This window comes from Apodemus sylvaticus, chromosome 1 (assembly GCF_947179515.1).
Source record: "Apodemus sylvaticus chromosome 1, mApoSyl1.1, whole genome shotgun sequence".
Classification (NCBI taxonomy): Eukaryota; Metazoa; Chordata; class Mammalia; order Rodentia; family Muridae; genus Apodemus; species Apodemus sylvaticus.
In genome coordinates this window covers 128,579,143-128,592,983 of record NC_067472.1, presented here as the reverse complement: position 1 = coordinate 128,592,983, position 13,841 = coordinate 128,579,143, and the positions used below count along the sequence as shown (strand labels likewise).

Sequence of the window (13,841 nt, the reverse complement as noted above, 5' to 3'; positions counted from 1 at the left end):
CCAGCATCCACATAGCCGGTCACAACCATGTGTAATTGCAGTTCCGAGGGATCTAATGCCCCCTTCTAACCTCCGTTGGCATCAGGCACACACACGTGGTGAACAGACATATATATATATGTGAGCAAAACCTTCATGCATGTGAAGTATAAATCTTTTTTAACGTAATAAAAAATGTTTTAAATGGTGTATTGAACAAAGTGGAAAAAGTGAGGAAGGCTGCCACTCAGAGCTTAAGTAGGCAAAGACAGAGGTTTCTACACATGCGCTTGCCCAAGTAGACAGTGTATAGCTGGAAGAATACACTGCACTGTGGCTGTTTTTGTGGAAGAGAGTAAAAAAAAAATCCATAAAGGAAAACACACACACTTTGTAGTATTTGCACGTTACAAGTATATATTATGAATTTTATAGATTGACCAAGTATCGGTATTTCTAGGAATGGGATTTAGAATGAACAGGGACTGAGGATATGTGCTCTATATATTATATACCATATTAAGCAAAAGAGGGCCACTGCTGGTTCCCAGCATCTCGGGAATCAACCTTCCAGGGTGACCACACAGGCAGTGATGCCGTGGGAAAGTGGCTGGCACTAGAGAGGACAGGCCCGAGGCCCCACCTGTGCAGGAGAGAGAGCCTCAGAAACCGGAGCTGCTGTCTAAATAAACACACAAAGCTTCCGCACCTCAGCTGTTCTTTTCAAAGCAGTGTGCTGAGAGCTAGGTAGTCAGAGGCTCTCACAGAACTCAGCGACAAAAATGCACTGAGAATTCCTGACATTCAGAGAGAGCTGGCCAGAGAGGGGCTCACCTAGCACTGGAAATGGAACCAGCCTAGACTATATACGGAGACATTACTGAAAAAAAGAGGAGGAGGAGGAGGAGGGAGGAGGAGGAGGGGGGAGAAGGGAGGAGGGAGAAAGAGGAAGAGGAAAGAAAAAGAAATGGGGGGGGGGTAGAGAAAGGCAGGAGAAAAAAGAAAAGAAACTGTCAACTGACCCACTACTTTTTGGCAATAGATTCCTGTCCACAGAGAAGGGGATTCTTAGAACTAGTCAGATGTCACCTGGCCACACGTTTTGTTAAAGAAGTGAGAAATCCAATTAAGCAATTGCTTTTATAGTTTAAAAAAAAATAAGCTGTGAGAGATTCTGCCCACGAGAGGAGGAGACAGTCGACTGCTGCTCTGGTGCCCCTTAAAAACTGGCTCTGATGGTCAAGCCCCCAAAGGATGCTTTAGACATGATGTGTGCCTCGAGAGCATCCTGGGGTCGTGGCTCGGGCTTCCCAAGAGGCCACCCTAAAGAAGAGGCCCTTGGGGAGAAGCGACCTTCCCGCGGGGTGGCGCCGGGGCGAGCAGGGGCACAAGTTGCTCAACTCTTCTTGCGCAGCTGGTTGTACTGCGCGCGGCCCAGGATGGGCTCCATAACGCTGGGCCGGAAGAAGCTGTCGCTGACCCGGCGCGCAGGCTTCTCCCTGGGCATAGCCAGGAAGCCCGGACGCCCAGACGCCTCGGTTTTGTCGTCCAGGCCGGGGCAGGAGGGCGCGCTGAGACCGCGCACGCTGCGCAAGCTGCCGCGGGGCTGGCCGGGGCGCGGCGTAGACTCCGGGCTGGCGGGCCGCGCCCCGGACCCTTTGCGCTCCGCCTCTGCAGGAGGGTTATCGATGTCTCGGAATTCGCTCTCCGGCTCCATCAGCGACAGCCTGGGAAGCTGACAGCCGGGCATCCTTGTTAGGGATCTCTCTCCTAGGAGTCCCCGCCCTTTCCGTGGCCTTTGGCCTAGTTCTCCCGGGGGCGGGAGGGGGGGGAGGGAGGACGCTGCCATCACAAGGATACAGACTGGGTGTAGGCCATTAGGATGGCAGGGGCGAGGGGACATCCGGTAGAGTCCCTGGTTTTAAGAGTTCTGATCACCTCTGGTGGACGGAGGAGTCCCCGTTCTTGAAGCGTGCCCCCTCTCCCAGTTTCCATATGTTTGGGACCAAAAAGAAATAAGCTTGACTGACAAGCTCTTGGTAGCAATGATTGAGTGACCTTTCCCCTGGGCAGATCTAGAGATCTTGTTCCAGAGAACTTGTTCCACCAAGCTCTCCTTCAGCCTGCTCGATCTGTAACTTCCATTGGAGAGGGTCTCAGGGACTCCCAAAAGGACAGCATTAGTGTCCCTTGGCCCCTCCTCCCATTCACCCCCACCCCCACCACCCGTTGGTGATAGAATTGACATAGGGCCAGCTGCTGTCCCCAGGTGCCTGAAAGTCTATTGGACAGTGGCATGTAAGCCTACCAGGTCCTTCCTCCGGGATCTGAAGAGGCAGGGCTGAGCCACTAGGGACTCACAAACAAATGACCCTATCATCAAGTGAGAGGCACGAAGTGGGGGTGGGGTGGAGTGGGAGGTATCTTGGGCTGGGAAAGATAAGTGTATAAGAAGGCTCTGAGCGCCGAGGATTGGAGAAGGGTCTCCAGGTACTGGACGAAAGGAGGGTTTATATCTCCTTCAGTCAAATCTACCTTGGGAGTCAGAAGGTGGCCCTGGCACAGGACTCACCGGCACATAGTTTACCACAGTGTCGACCACGTTATCCGTAACACCCTTCAGGGCATCGGACAGGGACATGGCCCTCCCTTTGGTGGAGGAGGCAGCCTGGGCTGGTGTGAGGTGCAGGATCCTTCCCACCGTGCCCAGCACAGCCGCAGGTGCCCATGTCACTGCTGAGATGGTGTTCCGGAGAGTCTTCTGCACGGTGTGTACCACACCACCCAGGAGGCCCCTCGGGTTGGGCAGGGCTGTTACCTGTGGGCCAGAGCACCGTTAGCCCCTGCCCTACATCAGCTGCTTGGACCCGGTCCTTAACCACCAGCCTCAGCTAGAGAAGAAATGTGGACATGGAAGGAAGGAAGGAAGGGAGGGAGGAAGGAAGGGAGGAAGGAAGACAAAATCTGGGGCTGGGTCTGTCCTTAGCTATAGGGAGTGGCCCCTGGTCATGTCACTTCCTCTCTCTGAACCCCAGTCTCTTCCTCTGTAAAATGGAGCAACAATCCCCACCCCCTACTTTTATTGATTTTGTGACAGCCACTGAGTGACATAGTGATAGTTAGTTGGCTGTGGGTTTGGGGGGTGACCTGGGGACAGAGTCCTTTACCTCATCCCCCTGCTTTTTACCCCCCCACCATGGGCTCTCTCTCCCCCCTCCCCTGTCACCTCTCTGAGCACGCTCTCCTCTGCCTCTGATTCCTCTTCTTCCTCCTCCTCGTCCGTCTCCTCTCCCTCTGTGTCCGTCTGGTCACCGTGGCTCTCATCCTGGGAGGCTGCCAGGTTGTGCAGCCAGGGCACCCGCACCTCACTCTGCCGCCGCTGGGACACCACCTGCATGGCTGCTGATGCACCCCACTGGGCCAGGCTGCTCTGAGGGGGGACAGCAACAGACAGCTGCTCAGCAGACCTACCCCCACAGGGCTACAAAGCCCTTGTCAGAGGAGCAGGGTAGGGTGGGGGCAGAGCCTGGCCCTACCGGGTTTTTTGTTTGTTTGCTTGTTTGTTTGTATTTTTCGAGACAGGGTTTCTCTGTGTAGCCCTGGCTGTCCTGGAACTCACTCTGTAGACCAGGCTGGCCTCGAACTCAGAAATCCGCCTGCCTCTGCCTCTCAAGTGCTGGGATTAAAGGCATGTGCCACCACTGCTCGGCTCCACAGGATTTTTTTAAATCTATTTTTTATTTCATTTTATGTGCATACATGTGCATCATCTGTGTGCCTCGTGCACATGGAGGTCAGAAGAGAGCATCAGATTCCCTTGAACTGGAGTTTTGGGTGGTTGTGAAGTCATTATGTCTGTGCTGGGAACTGAACTGGGTGTTCTGCAAGAGCAACGTGTGTTGCGTGTTCTTAACCACTGAGCCATCCAGCTAGCCTCTCCCTCAGCATTTTAATTAGAAAAAGCTTATCACTGAAGGCACACATCATTGCACCGAGCTCTGTGAGTTTTTGTAAGCACACTCTATGTAACCAGAGCAGATCAAGACAGAGACCATTTCCACACCATGGAAGACTCCTGAGTGTCTTCTGTCGGCATCCCCTGTCTGTGGCCCCCTTCTGAGGTCTACAGCCACATGTTCGTGCTGGCCCCTCCCTTTCCTTTTTAATGTTGGATGGAATCCAGGGCCCTTCCGCGTGAAGCTGGAGCCACACCCCAACCTCTGTGCCCATCTATTTAGTTATTTACTTAGCTGTATTTTTTATCTATCGAAACAAGGCCACTCACTATTAGACCAGGCTGGACCCTAAATTTTCAATGATCCTCCTAGCTTCTTCAGAGAACCAACTCCTGAGGGTTGTCTTTTGACCTTGGCACTAGTGCCACCATGACATCCATCCATCCATGTCTCAGAAAGGGTGGACGAGATGACACACGGAGTAATAATAAATAAAACAAAATTTGAAAAGGAGAACACTCACATCTGGATGTGATGGGAAACACTTGTAATCCCAACACTTGAAAGGCAAGAGAATTGTCACAAGTTCAAGACTAACCTGAGCTACAGAGAGAGAGCTTATCTCAGAAACCAAATCAATCGAAGAGAGCTTAAAAGATAACGAAAGAAAAGGCCCTGCAGTTGTTTCCTGCTAACCTCTGGGTTTTCTCTTCTCGAATTACCATGGCGATGTATGCCCAGGCTAGACCCGCCCCTGTGTTCTAATTTTGTTATTTGCTTCTGTTTTGTTTGTTTGTTTGGGGATCTTTTGTTGTTGTCTTTTGAAATGATGTCTCACTGTACAGCTCTGTTCGGTCTGGAACTTGATCTATAGACAAGACTAGTCTCAAACTTGAAGAAATCCTCCTGCCTCTGCCTCCCATGTGGAGACGATTAGCATGTCCTAACACACCTGTCTTTACCGCCCCGCCCCATGCTTTTTCTTTCCTTTTTTTCTTCAATTTAGTTTCTCACTAAATTCCTTTGTTTTTCTTTTTTTCTTTTTTTCTTTTTTTGGTTTTTTTCTCGAGACAGGGTTTCTCTGTATAGCCCTGGCTATCCTGGAACTCACTCTGTAGACCAGACTGGTCTCGAACTCAGAAATCTGCCTGCCTCTGCCTCCCAAGTGTTGGGATTAAAGGTATGCACCACCACCACCCGGCTAACTAAGTTCCTTTCTTTAAAAAAAAAAAAAATCATCCTAACTTTGTCAAGATGACTAGAGAAGCAGCTTTGTCTGGGTGTTCTGGGGGAAGCCGAGAACCCTAGAGGGGAGACTGGAGGTCTGCAGAGTCAGGGATGGCAGCTAGTGGGCCTCTCATCCACTGAGCAGGCTTTATGGTGTTTGTTTGTTTGTTTGTGGGTGCCACTGTTTCAATAGCAAGTAGGGGCAGGAAGGCCCACAGAAGAGGCCCACATGGGGTCATGACGGCTGGGAGTCAGAGAGACTCTGAGGGAAGGTGGTGGGCAACCCTCAGTGTGCATCACGTCCGTTTTCTTCTTCCATGGCCTGAACAACCAGCCCGCCAGCCTCTTAGGACCCCTGGCTTTATGTCTAAAGTCCCAGTCCAGCTCGAAGGATATTTCCAAGACAGAAGGGATCAGGAAACCCACAGAGTTGGGCCAGGGAGAACTCAGAGCAGACACTCACCAGGGGTGCCACACCCGGGATCCACATGGCCAGAGAGTGGCCCTGCTTCAGGGCCCATGCTGTGGTCTGCATGGTGTGTCTAGAGAGAGTGTTGGCCAGGGTGCTGACCCGCCTCACGAGGCTTGGTTTGGTCTTGGGAGCCTTCTGGGTCTTCTGCCGTCCAGAAGAAGGGGCTAGATACAGATAAGGGAGGAAACAGGTCAGAGAGGGACTGACTGGGGGCAGGGGAGACTCTCAGCATTTGTGCTTCTTGTGGAAGACTTGAGTTCAATTTTCAGCACCAATATGGATTCCAGGGGATCCAATGCCCTCCTCTGGCTTTTTCTGTGTGTGTGTGTGCGTGTGTGTGTGCGTGTGCGTGTGTGTGTGTGTGTGTGTGTGAGAGAGAGAGAGAGAGAGACAGACAGACAGAGACAGAGAGGCAGAGACAGAGACACAGAGAGACAGAGATGGAGAGAGAGAAAACACAAATAAAATGCAGTCAAAACAATCACACATATGGACATTTTGGAAAAAATAGGAAATGGACCTTGGGCTGGGAACCAGTTCCCTAATTTCTACCACTGGTAAGCCGCCCTCTCACATTTGGGGTGGGGGAAACTAAAGCCTGGGAATCCTCTGAGGATTCTGAGGGACATTCCCTATCCCAGAGCAGGGCCAATAGGACCTGAAGCCTCCCACTGATCCTCGGGTGCTGAGCGGGTCTGAACAGCGGATACCTGACTCCGCCTTGTCTGGTGGCAGGAGGAACTCTACCACCTTCTCGATGCTTCCCAGGGCCAGATCAGCCCCTCCAGAGGCCAGTCGGCCAACCCGGGTGTTGGCGGCATATTCTGCTGTCTCTTTGGCCATTCCCAAGGCAAGCTCGCAGCCAGCCAGAGTGGCCCCCAGGACCTTGTCAGAGGTGCTTGCAATGGGCACACTGATGCTGTTCCTGGCGCTTCGAAGGCGGGTAGAGATGGTGCCCTTCAGTTCAGAAGCGATCTGAGGAGTGTTGGGAGATGGTCAGCTATGTGGAATCCCTCACAGGCCCCGATCCCAGCAGCTCCCTGGAGGGCCCCATTTAAAGGCCCAGGGCCAGGCATGGCAGCGCATACCTGTAATGTAAGGACTGGAGGCTGGCACAGAAGGGGCACTGAGAGTTAGTGCTACCTTTAGCTACACACTGAGTTCCAGACCAGTCTGTGCTACATGACAAAACCCTGTCTCAAAATGCCAAACTAAATACACAATAATAAAAAAAAAATGGGGGGGGGAGCTGGAGAGATGGCTCAATGGCTAAGAGCACTGACTGCTCTTCCATAGATCCTGAGTTCAAATCCCAGCAACCACGTGGTGGCTCACAACTATCGGTAATGAAATCTGATGCCCTTTTCTGGTGCATCTGAAGACGGCTACAGTGTACTTAGATATTACAATAAATAAATCTTAAAAAACATAAAACAAAAAAGGACCCAGGGACCAGCAATAATATGTATGGAGAAAAAGACCTGTGTCAGCTACCTGGGTCTTCTGGGTTCTCCACACTACCTGAAGATCTGGCCTTAGAAGATAGTCCCAAAGCCTTGCCTGTTAGCACCTGTCCTGATACCTTCACACAGGCAGCCCGTCTTCTGAAGCCCTACCCTCGCTCCTCTGTCTTTCCCTCACACCCTATTCACACTGGTTGGTAGACATGGCTGGCTCTCCTGCAAGTTTTGCAGTGGAGTAGTTAGCCTTCTTCCTCTGTGGCAAAGACAAGTTGACTGGAGCACTAGAGAGGGGCGGCTCGCAGGCCTGCCCCCAGTGGCGGTCACCTCAGGCTGTTTACTCTTCACAGTGTGGGTAGCAATGCCAATTACCAAGGATGACCCAAGAGGGCTCCATGAAGGCTGTGTGCTGTGGCCGTTGGCAAGGGCATGATGCAGGGGAGATTTGTAAGAAAGATTGGCGGTTGCTCAGTAAAAACACACGAGGTCATAGGCCCGACTAAAGCCAGCCCTGGATAAAGGTTGATAAAGGTGTGCCCAGGGGGAAGTGACTTCTTTAGTCTCGTGGTCCATAAAAGGTTGGATCTCAAGGCCATGTGTGTAATCCTGAGATCTTATTGAATGGAACCCGAGATCTTAGGTAGCTGTTGTCAACAAGGAGCCCCGTGTAAACCCAGAGTTCCAGATCCCAGGGCCACAGTATCAGAAAGCTGTGCGATTATGTGGGAGCCATGTTAAGGTTAGCCCTTCCTTCCCTAAAGACCATGAAAATGTCTATCTGCGCTTGTCCGAGGTATAGACCTGTGATCCCAGACACCCCAACTCTACCTGGCCTCCCAGGAAGACGAGGGCTTTTTACTTGCCTAAGAGGGTACTCACCCCCACGAACGCAGAAAGTGGCACAGCTAGACCGTCAGCGGCTCTCCTTCATGAAAGGAGGACCAACAGAGTATAGGGAGCACCAGGGAAGAGGGAGGACTCACCTTTTCTGGAGGGTATTGAAGAGCCGGGATCTTTTCCTCTAGGTGGTCCAGGCCTCTGCAGGCCAACTCATTGGCAGCTGTGACTGAAAGGGAAGGGCCATGTTGGGGTGATCCCTGCCTGCTTGCGAGGAACTAACAGTGGCCTCCGCCTCAAAGAAAGTACATTGGGACCCACACATTCCAGCCCTGCTGCTTCCGGGGCATTTGGGGACCGGAGAGTCTTGGCTGTATCTAGCGCTCATGTACTTATGATTCCTTGAGAGCAGGGTCATTTTGGAGCCGGTGGAACCTGCACTCAAGGCCTCGCAGCTCCACCTGCACAGTATGTGGCTTTAGCAATCCCGTCTGTCTGACTAAGACTCACATAACCCCTAATTTTTAATCTCTAGGATCCTGGGCAGTAGCTCTCTGCTGCCCCCTCCTGTCAGAAGTCAGAACCACCAGCCTCTGCGGTTCCGCGGCTGGATGGGCAAGCTTGTAGTGAAGGCAGTTCTGTGAATCACCACCAAAGGCTTTTCTCTTCCTTCCCTGCCTCCCTGTTCAGGATTCTGGAATCCATGTGGAAGTGAGGGAGGTGGCACCAGGGCCTTTGCATTGGCCTCAGTGAGACCAGGCTTGCCTAGTCCTGGAGGTGATGAATTCACAGCTACACAACCGTCAAGATGGCTGAAAGCTGGCAGGAGCCACAGGGAGAAGAAAAACTCCACAGAGGATTCAGACTTGTCAGGGGAGACTGCCCACGGTTGGCTGAGGACACAGGCTCTGTGGGCAGGGTCATGGAAGGCACAGATTCAGAGGGTATTTATAGATACTCTTTCATAGTTCTTTCAAGTAACAAAGAGCCCAGAGGATTGGCTGTCTTCTGATTGAACAGAATGAGGGCTTCCAGGAGGGCTAGCCTTGGGCCTGAGACATTTTTACTATCTAATTATCAGTAACTGAATGTATTTTTCATGGACAACTTTATTCATACATGTGGTGCATTTTCTCACTCTTATCCCGGTGTCTTCTCAATTGCCCTATGACTCTTGTCAACCCCCATGTTCGTTTCTCATGTTCTCGTCATTTTGTTTTCTTGTTCACAGAATTGAACTGGGGCCATCTATGCGACCACGGATTTTAAGTGGAGCCTTTAAGTCTTCCTTGCCTGGTTGCTGGGTAGACTTTTCACATACCCGCAAGCCTCTATCAGGATGGTAGGAGATGCCAGCTTTCTTAGTGCTGCTGAGAGTTCCCTAAGCCCCGCCGAGAGCTGAGTCTTAGAGACCATAATTTCAGATGGAGTCAGAATAACGGAGATGCGGCGAGTGGTAAGGCTCACCTCGATGGACCCTCGTTTCTGCTACCAGGAGCTCTCTGCTGCCCCCACCTGTCGGGATCCAGTATCAGCAGCAGCTGGGCGAAGGGGCCTTCTCTTTCCTTAGCCTTCAGCACTGCTAGGCCACTTTTCCTGATACTGTTGCTTCTGTTGCATTTGGAATTGAGGTGCTTAAATGTCCTGCCACTGGCCCTACTCTCACCGCTTCTCACAGAGAGGAGCCCACCTCCATTACCCCGCCTCCCGAACACTTTTTAGCCCAGGATACCCTAGGCTGGGCTACAGCTAGACAAGTATAGGTACATGTCTGTAGAGGAGGAGACCAGGAAGTCGGGTATAGATAAGCAAGGGAAGCAGTCAGGGCGGTGGACAGGGCGGTGGAGTTGTGAGATGATCAGACAGACCGACAAGCAGACAGGCAGACACGCGGGGAGGATCAGTGGGCGGGCGGGGTGCCACGGAGTTCTAGGAGGACTCACACTGGGTGGACAGCCGGCGGACCACCGGCTCCATGCTCCAGGCAGCCAGGTTGCTGGCACCCTGTACGCCCTTCTCGTAGGCATTGCACACAGAGGCCACCAGGGGGTGCGCTTCTTTGGTGCTGTTGTAGGTCTTCTGGAAGCACTCACAGGTCCCGCTCACCACAGGCAGCTGCAGGACTCGCTGGAGCACATTCTCCTGCTCCTGTCAGCAAAGAAAGAGTCAGATGCTCCCGCCCCCACTCAGCCTCCTCGCGAGCTGACCCTTGTTAGGATCAAGCATGTCGTTGTAAGGCCAGCCCAAGCCTAGGGGAAGCCAGGTATCTCCAAATGGCCCAGTCATGAGAATGCGAGGAAGCCCACGGGGAAAACGGAAGCCATCCTGCCACGCCTACCTAGACTCTGTCACCACCTAGGCTCTGGGGAAGTCCTCAGACCATTTGTGTTCTCTGGGAACCAAGCCAAATCCCCTCCCCCCCTCCCTGCTCATCTCTGAGACTGACTACCGAGGGAAAGTGAATGCTTGGGAGTTTGAGTCCACCTTCACCTAGTATCTTCACCTAAACATTTCCATGGTCTTTCTGAGATGCTGGACTCATGTCTACAGATGCTGCCATTGTCAAATAGGCTCTTCTCCTCTCACGCATCCCTTTTTTTGTTGTTGTTTTTTGCTTTGTTTGTTTTTGGATTTGGTTTTTTCGAGACAGGGTTTCTCTGTGTAGCCCTGGCTGTCCTGGAACTCACTCTGTAGACCAGGCTGGCCTCGAACTCAGAAATCCGTCTGCCTCTGCCTCCCAAGTGCTGGTATTACAGATGTGCGTCACCACCGCCTGGTTCCCGCATCCCTTTCGACTTGATAGAATATTATTCTCTCACTATCACCTCCTCTGTGAGTCAGGTGACACACATCTCATGTAGCCCTGGATACATAGGGATATAGTTGAGGATGTCCTTGAACTCCTAATCCTACCGACTCCATCTCCCAGTGCTGGGATTACAAGCATATGTCGCGTGTCACTAGGACCAACCTTTGACTCTCCTCCATCCTGGCTGTGTCTGTCCTTGGGCTGCTGACCTCTGCCCCCTGCTCTGGCTATGTGTTTATGTCTTCTTTCTCCCGGTAGAGTGCCTGGAGGGCCTAGTGCCTGTCTGCAAGCCGAAGCCAGGAGAAATGAGCCCCACGTGGGGCTGCACCTTGTAAATGTGTAAGTTAAGCTCTCTCTCTCTCTCTCTCTCTCTCTCTCTCTCTGTATATATATACATATATACATACACACATATATATATGCATACACATACAGGATCTCACCATGTAGCTCTGGCTGTCCTGGAATTCACTGTATAGACCAGGCTAGCCCCAAGCCCACAGAGATCTGTCTGCCTCTGCCTCCCAAGTGCTGGGATTAAAAGCATGCACCACCACCTCCTGGCCAGCTCCTATCTTAGTTTATGAATGGTTCATGCGATAGATCTGTGATCCTTTCCCCTCGGCACTCTAAAATTTGGCATGGCCTTTCTTAAAATACGACACTCCGTGTTTACGACACTCCGTGTTTAAGTTGGTGGTCCGGTGAGCCTGGGCCTGTGGGGTGTAGTGGGGCCATCTCTTCTTATTCAGATGCCATACTCTTATTAAAAACATTTTCCTTTGTCAGCACTTGCATAATTAAATTTTGGAAAGTAGAAAAAGCCCAATCTGTGAGTGAAAGAGTGATTCTCATCATGGGGTAGGAAGCAACACTCAGTAGAGGCTCTAAGGCTCCGGGATACTGGTCGGGTGCCTAGAGCTCTCTTAATCGGCACTGCAGTTCCCTCTAGATGCTCCTGGGCCTTGTTCTGCTTGCAGGAGGTCAAGTTAACAGAGCCATCAAGGAGACCTGCCTGGGCTCCGGGACAAAGCAGACCACATGATTTTTGTTCTGCAAGTGAGTCAGATATCAGAGGGAGAAAGGGATTCTGACTGCAAGAGGAAACACCCTCTTTAACGGTCTGAGCAGAACATTCAAGAGTTGTTTCAGACAAAGCTAAAGGAGAAATGAACTGGAAATGGAAAAAGCCACTAATCGTTAGTTAGAAGGTTTAACACTATATATATATTTTTGTCATCCATTGACACCTCTCTCATGATTTAGTATAAAAGAAGGCAGTCGCCCCGAGAGCGGAGCTTAGTTAAAGCCTAATTTGGAATGAGTTTCATCTCTTCCAGAGTCATATGCCTGAATTTCACTATCTGAACTGGGCCCAAATCAGAGAGGCCTTGGCAAAAGATGTCAAGGACACATAAAAGTATCAGAATTACTCAAAATCATGGTGAAAACCGAGTCAGAGCTAAACACCGGACACACTAGACTCCCAGTTCATCCCCACACACAGCCGCACAGGCTGTGGGCTGCAGGTGAGGGTCGTGGACTGAGGCCATAGCCACAGAATGCATGGGCTCTGTCGGCCATGCACATTCTTGTGGTGGCCTTGTGCCTCTGGATTTATGACCAGGTGGTTTCTCTCCCTCTGTCCCTCCTGAAGCCCCAGCTGACATTGCTATCCTTTTCTCCACGGCTCTTAGACCTCTATAGTCATCCCCCTGCCCCTCCCAAATACCCCTGTGAAAGTGGCAAGGACAGGAATAATAGAGACAGTGAGTTCGGAACCTAAGATAGACATCTTGCTTGAAGGCCCCTCTCTCCTGCTCTGTTCATCCCTCTCCCCTGGGTGGCCCATTCCCCCCCTCACAGGAGCCCAGGTTACTTACAGGGAGATCTCCATCCAGCAGGGTCGGGCCCTTGGCCATTGACATGCTCACTCTCCACGCTGCAAAGCAGAATCCCAGATCCATCAGAAGCCTACAAGCTGCTTGGTATTCCACAGGCTCCCTCCCTCCCGCTCTGCTGCCCTCTAGCCATCTGGGAGCTTGGCTGGCCTAGGTTAGAGGGCAAATGTTACATAGGACAGGCTGCCCCTTGGGGTCCCAACACAACGAGTCTCCTAGTCTGCTCAAAATGAGCTCCGTAATCTGCTCAGAATTGATTTTTTTAAAAGGTCTCACGAAAAATGAAAATGTAGGCAAGTAGATGAAGATAATGAGACGAGAAATGGGTTGGGACAAAATCTGCGACTCTTAAAAGAGAGACTGAAAGAGACTAAAGAATGAGTGTCAGGTAGAGTTTAGTCTTTTCTTCACAACAAAATTCCAGTTAATTCCCGTTTCCCTCTTTTGTAAGCTAGGTTAAGCCTTCTCTGAAAGAGCTATCTTCTGGGTAAGCCCATGGTCCCTCTGTGCCCCTGGCCTCTCATTCTTTTCCTTGGGGGTCTCCCTGCAAATTTCTGCATCCCTTGGTAATTTTCCCCAGATGTGCTTTCTCCCAGCTCCTTCCCTTCAACACCGAGAAAGCAGCCAGGTAAAGCAGACACCCAAGGTAAAGCAGACACCCAAGGACCCCACACTCACTGCAGCTGACAGCCACCTCGGTCTCAGACAACCCAGCTGGGGAAGATCTCCTCCTCAGAAACACTTCCAGCCACTCCAGGGGATCTTGGGCAATGTCGCTCAGACCTCCCAGCTAGAGGAGGGCAAAGAGGAAGGGAAAGCTGGGACAGCCCCTTGCCATGGCTGTCTGACCCAGGGTGTCCCCTGGGCTCCTCCTAACATCTATGGGGAATGCTTAGCCAATAAAGAGGTGGTTCTCAGAGCAGAAGGACTCATTTGTCAGAGCCCAGAGATGATAGTTCCAGAATATTTCTGACTTTCAATTGACAAAATTTACTTTCCATAAAAAAGCCACTGCAATGTGTGTCATTAAACTCCTGAACTCAAAGTGACATATAATTCTATAATCTTTGCTCCCTTTCCTGAGAAGTTTCTATGGGACAATGTTCAGACATAGCCCCATCCTTTCTTGTTTGCTAGCACAAATAACTAGTGAACAGCATGATTCAAACCCACACAGGGATAGGGTTCACCTTAGTGTAT

At 51.3% G+C, this 13,841-nt stretch overlaps 1 protein-coding gene across 1 annotated transcript; it reads right to left on the bottom strand.

Annotated features, from left to right (window-relative positions):
- Nucleotides 1-394: 394 nt before the first annotated feature.
- Plin1 (perilipin 1) lies at nucleotides 395-13,426 on the bottom strand. The gene is made up of 9 exons (XM_052160204.1): nucleotides 13,320-13,426; nucleotides 12,624-12,682; nucleotides 9,875-10,079; nucleotides 8,078-8,160; nucleotides 6,345-6,609; nucleotides 5,626-5,798; nucleotides 3,206-3,409; nucleotides 2,552-2,797; nucleotides 395-1,714 (listed from the first exon to the last, which is right to left on the bottom strand). Exons 2-9 carry the CDS (start codon nucleotides 12,666-12,668, stop codon nucleotides 1,376-1,378), a joined length of 1,560 nt encoding a protein of 519 aa, XP_052016164.1. The 5' UTR covers nucleotides 12,669-12,682; nucleotides 13,320-13,426; the 3' UTR covers nucleotides 395-1,375.
- Nucleotides 13,427-13,841: the final 415 nt, after the last annotated feature.

What these genes read in the sequence shown, in the direction of transcription:
- Plin1 (XM_052160204.1), bottom strand. Translation starts at nt 12,668, where the DNA reads ATGTCAATGGCCAAGGGCCCGACCCTGCTGGATGGAGATCTCCCT. An exon ending in TGCTGGATGGAGATCTCCCT is followed by an intron (nt 10,080 to 12,623) that starts GTAAGTAACCTG and finishes CTTTGCTGACAG; the next exon opens with GAGCAGGAGAATGTGCTCCA. An exon ending in TCCCGGGTGTGGCACCCCTG is followed by an intron (nt 3,410 to 5,625) that starts GTGAGTGTCTGC and finishes GTCCCCCCTCAG; the next exon opens with AGCAGCCTGGCCCAGTGGGG.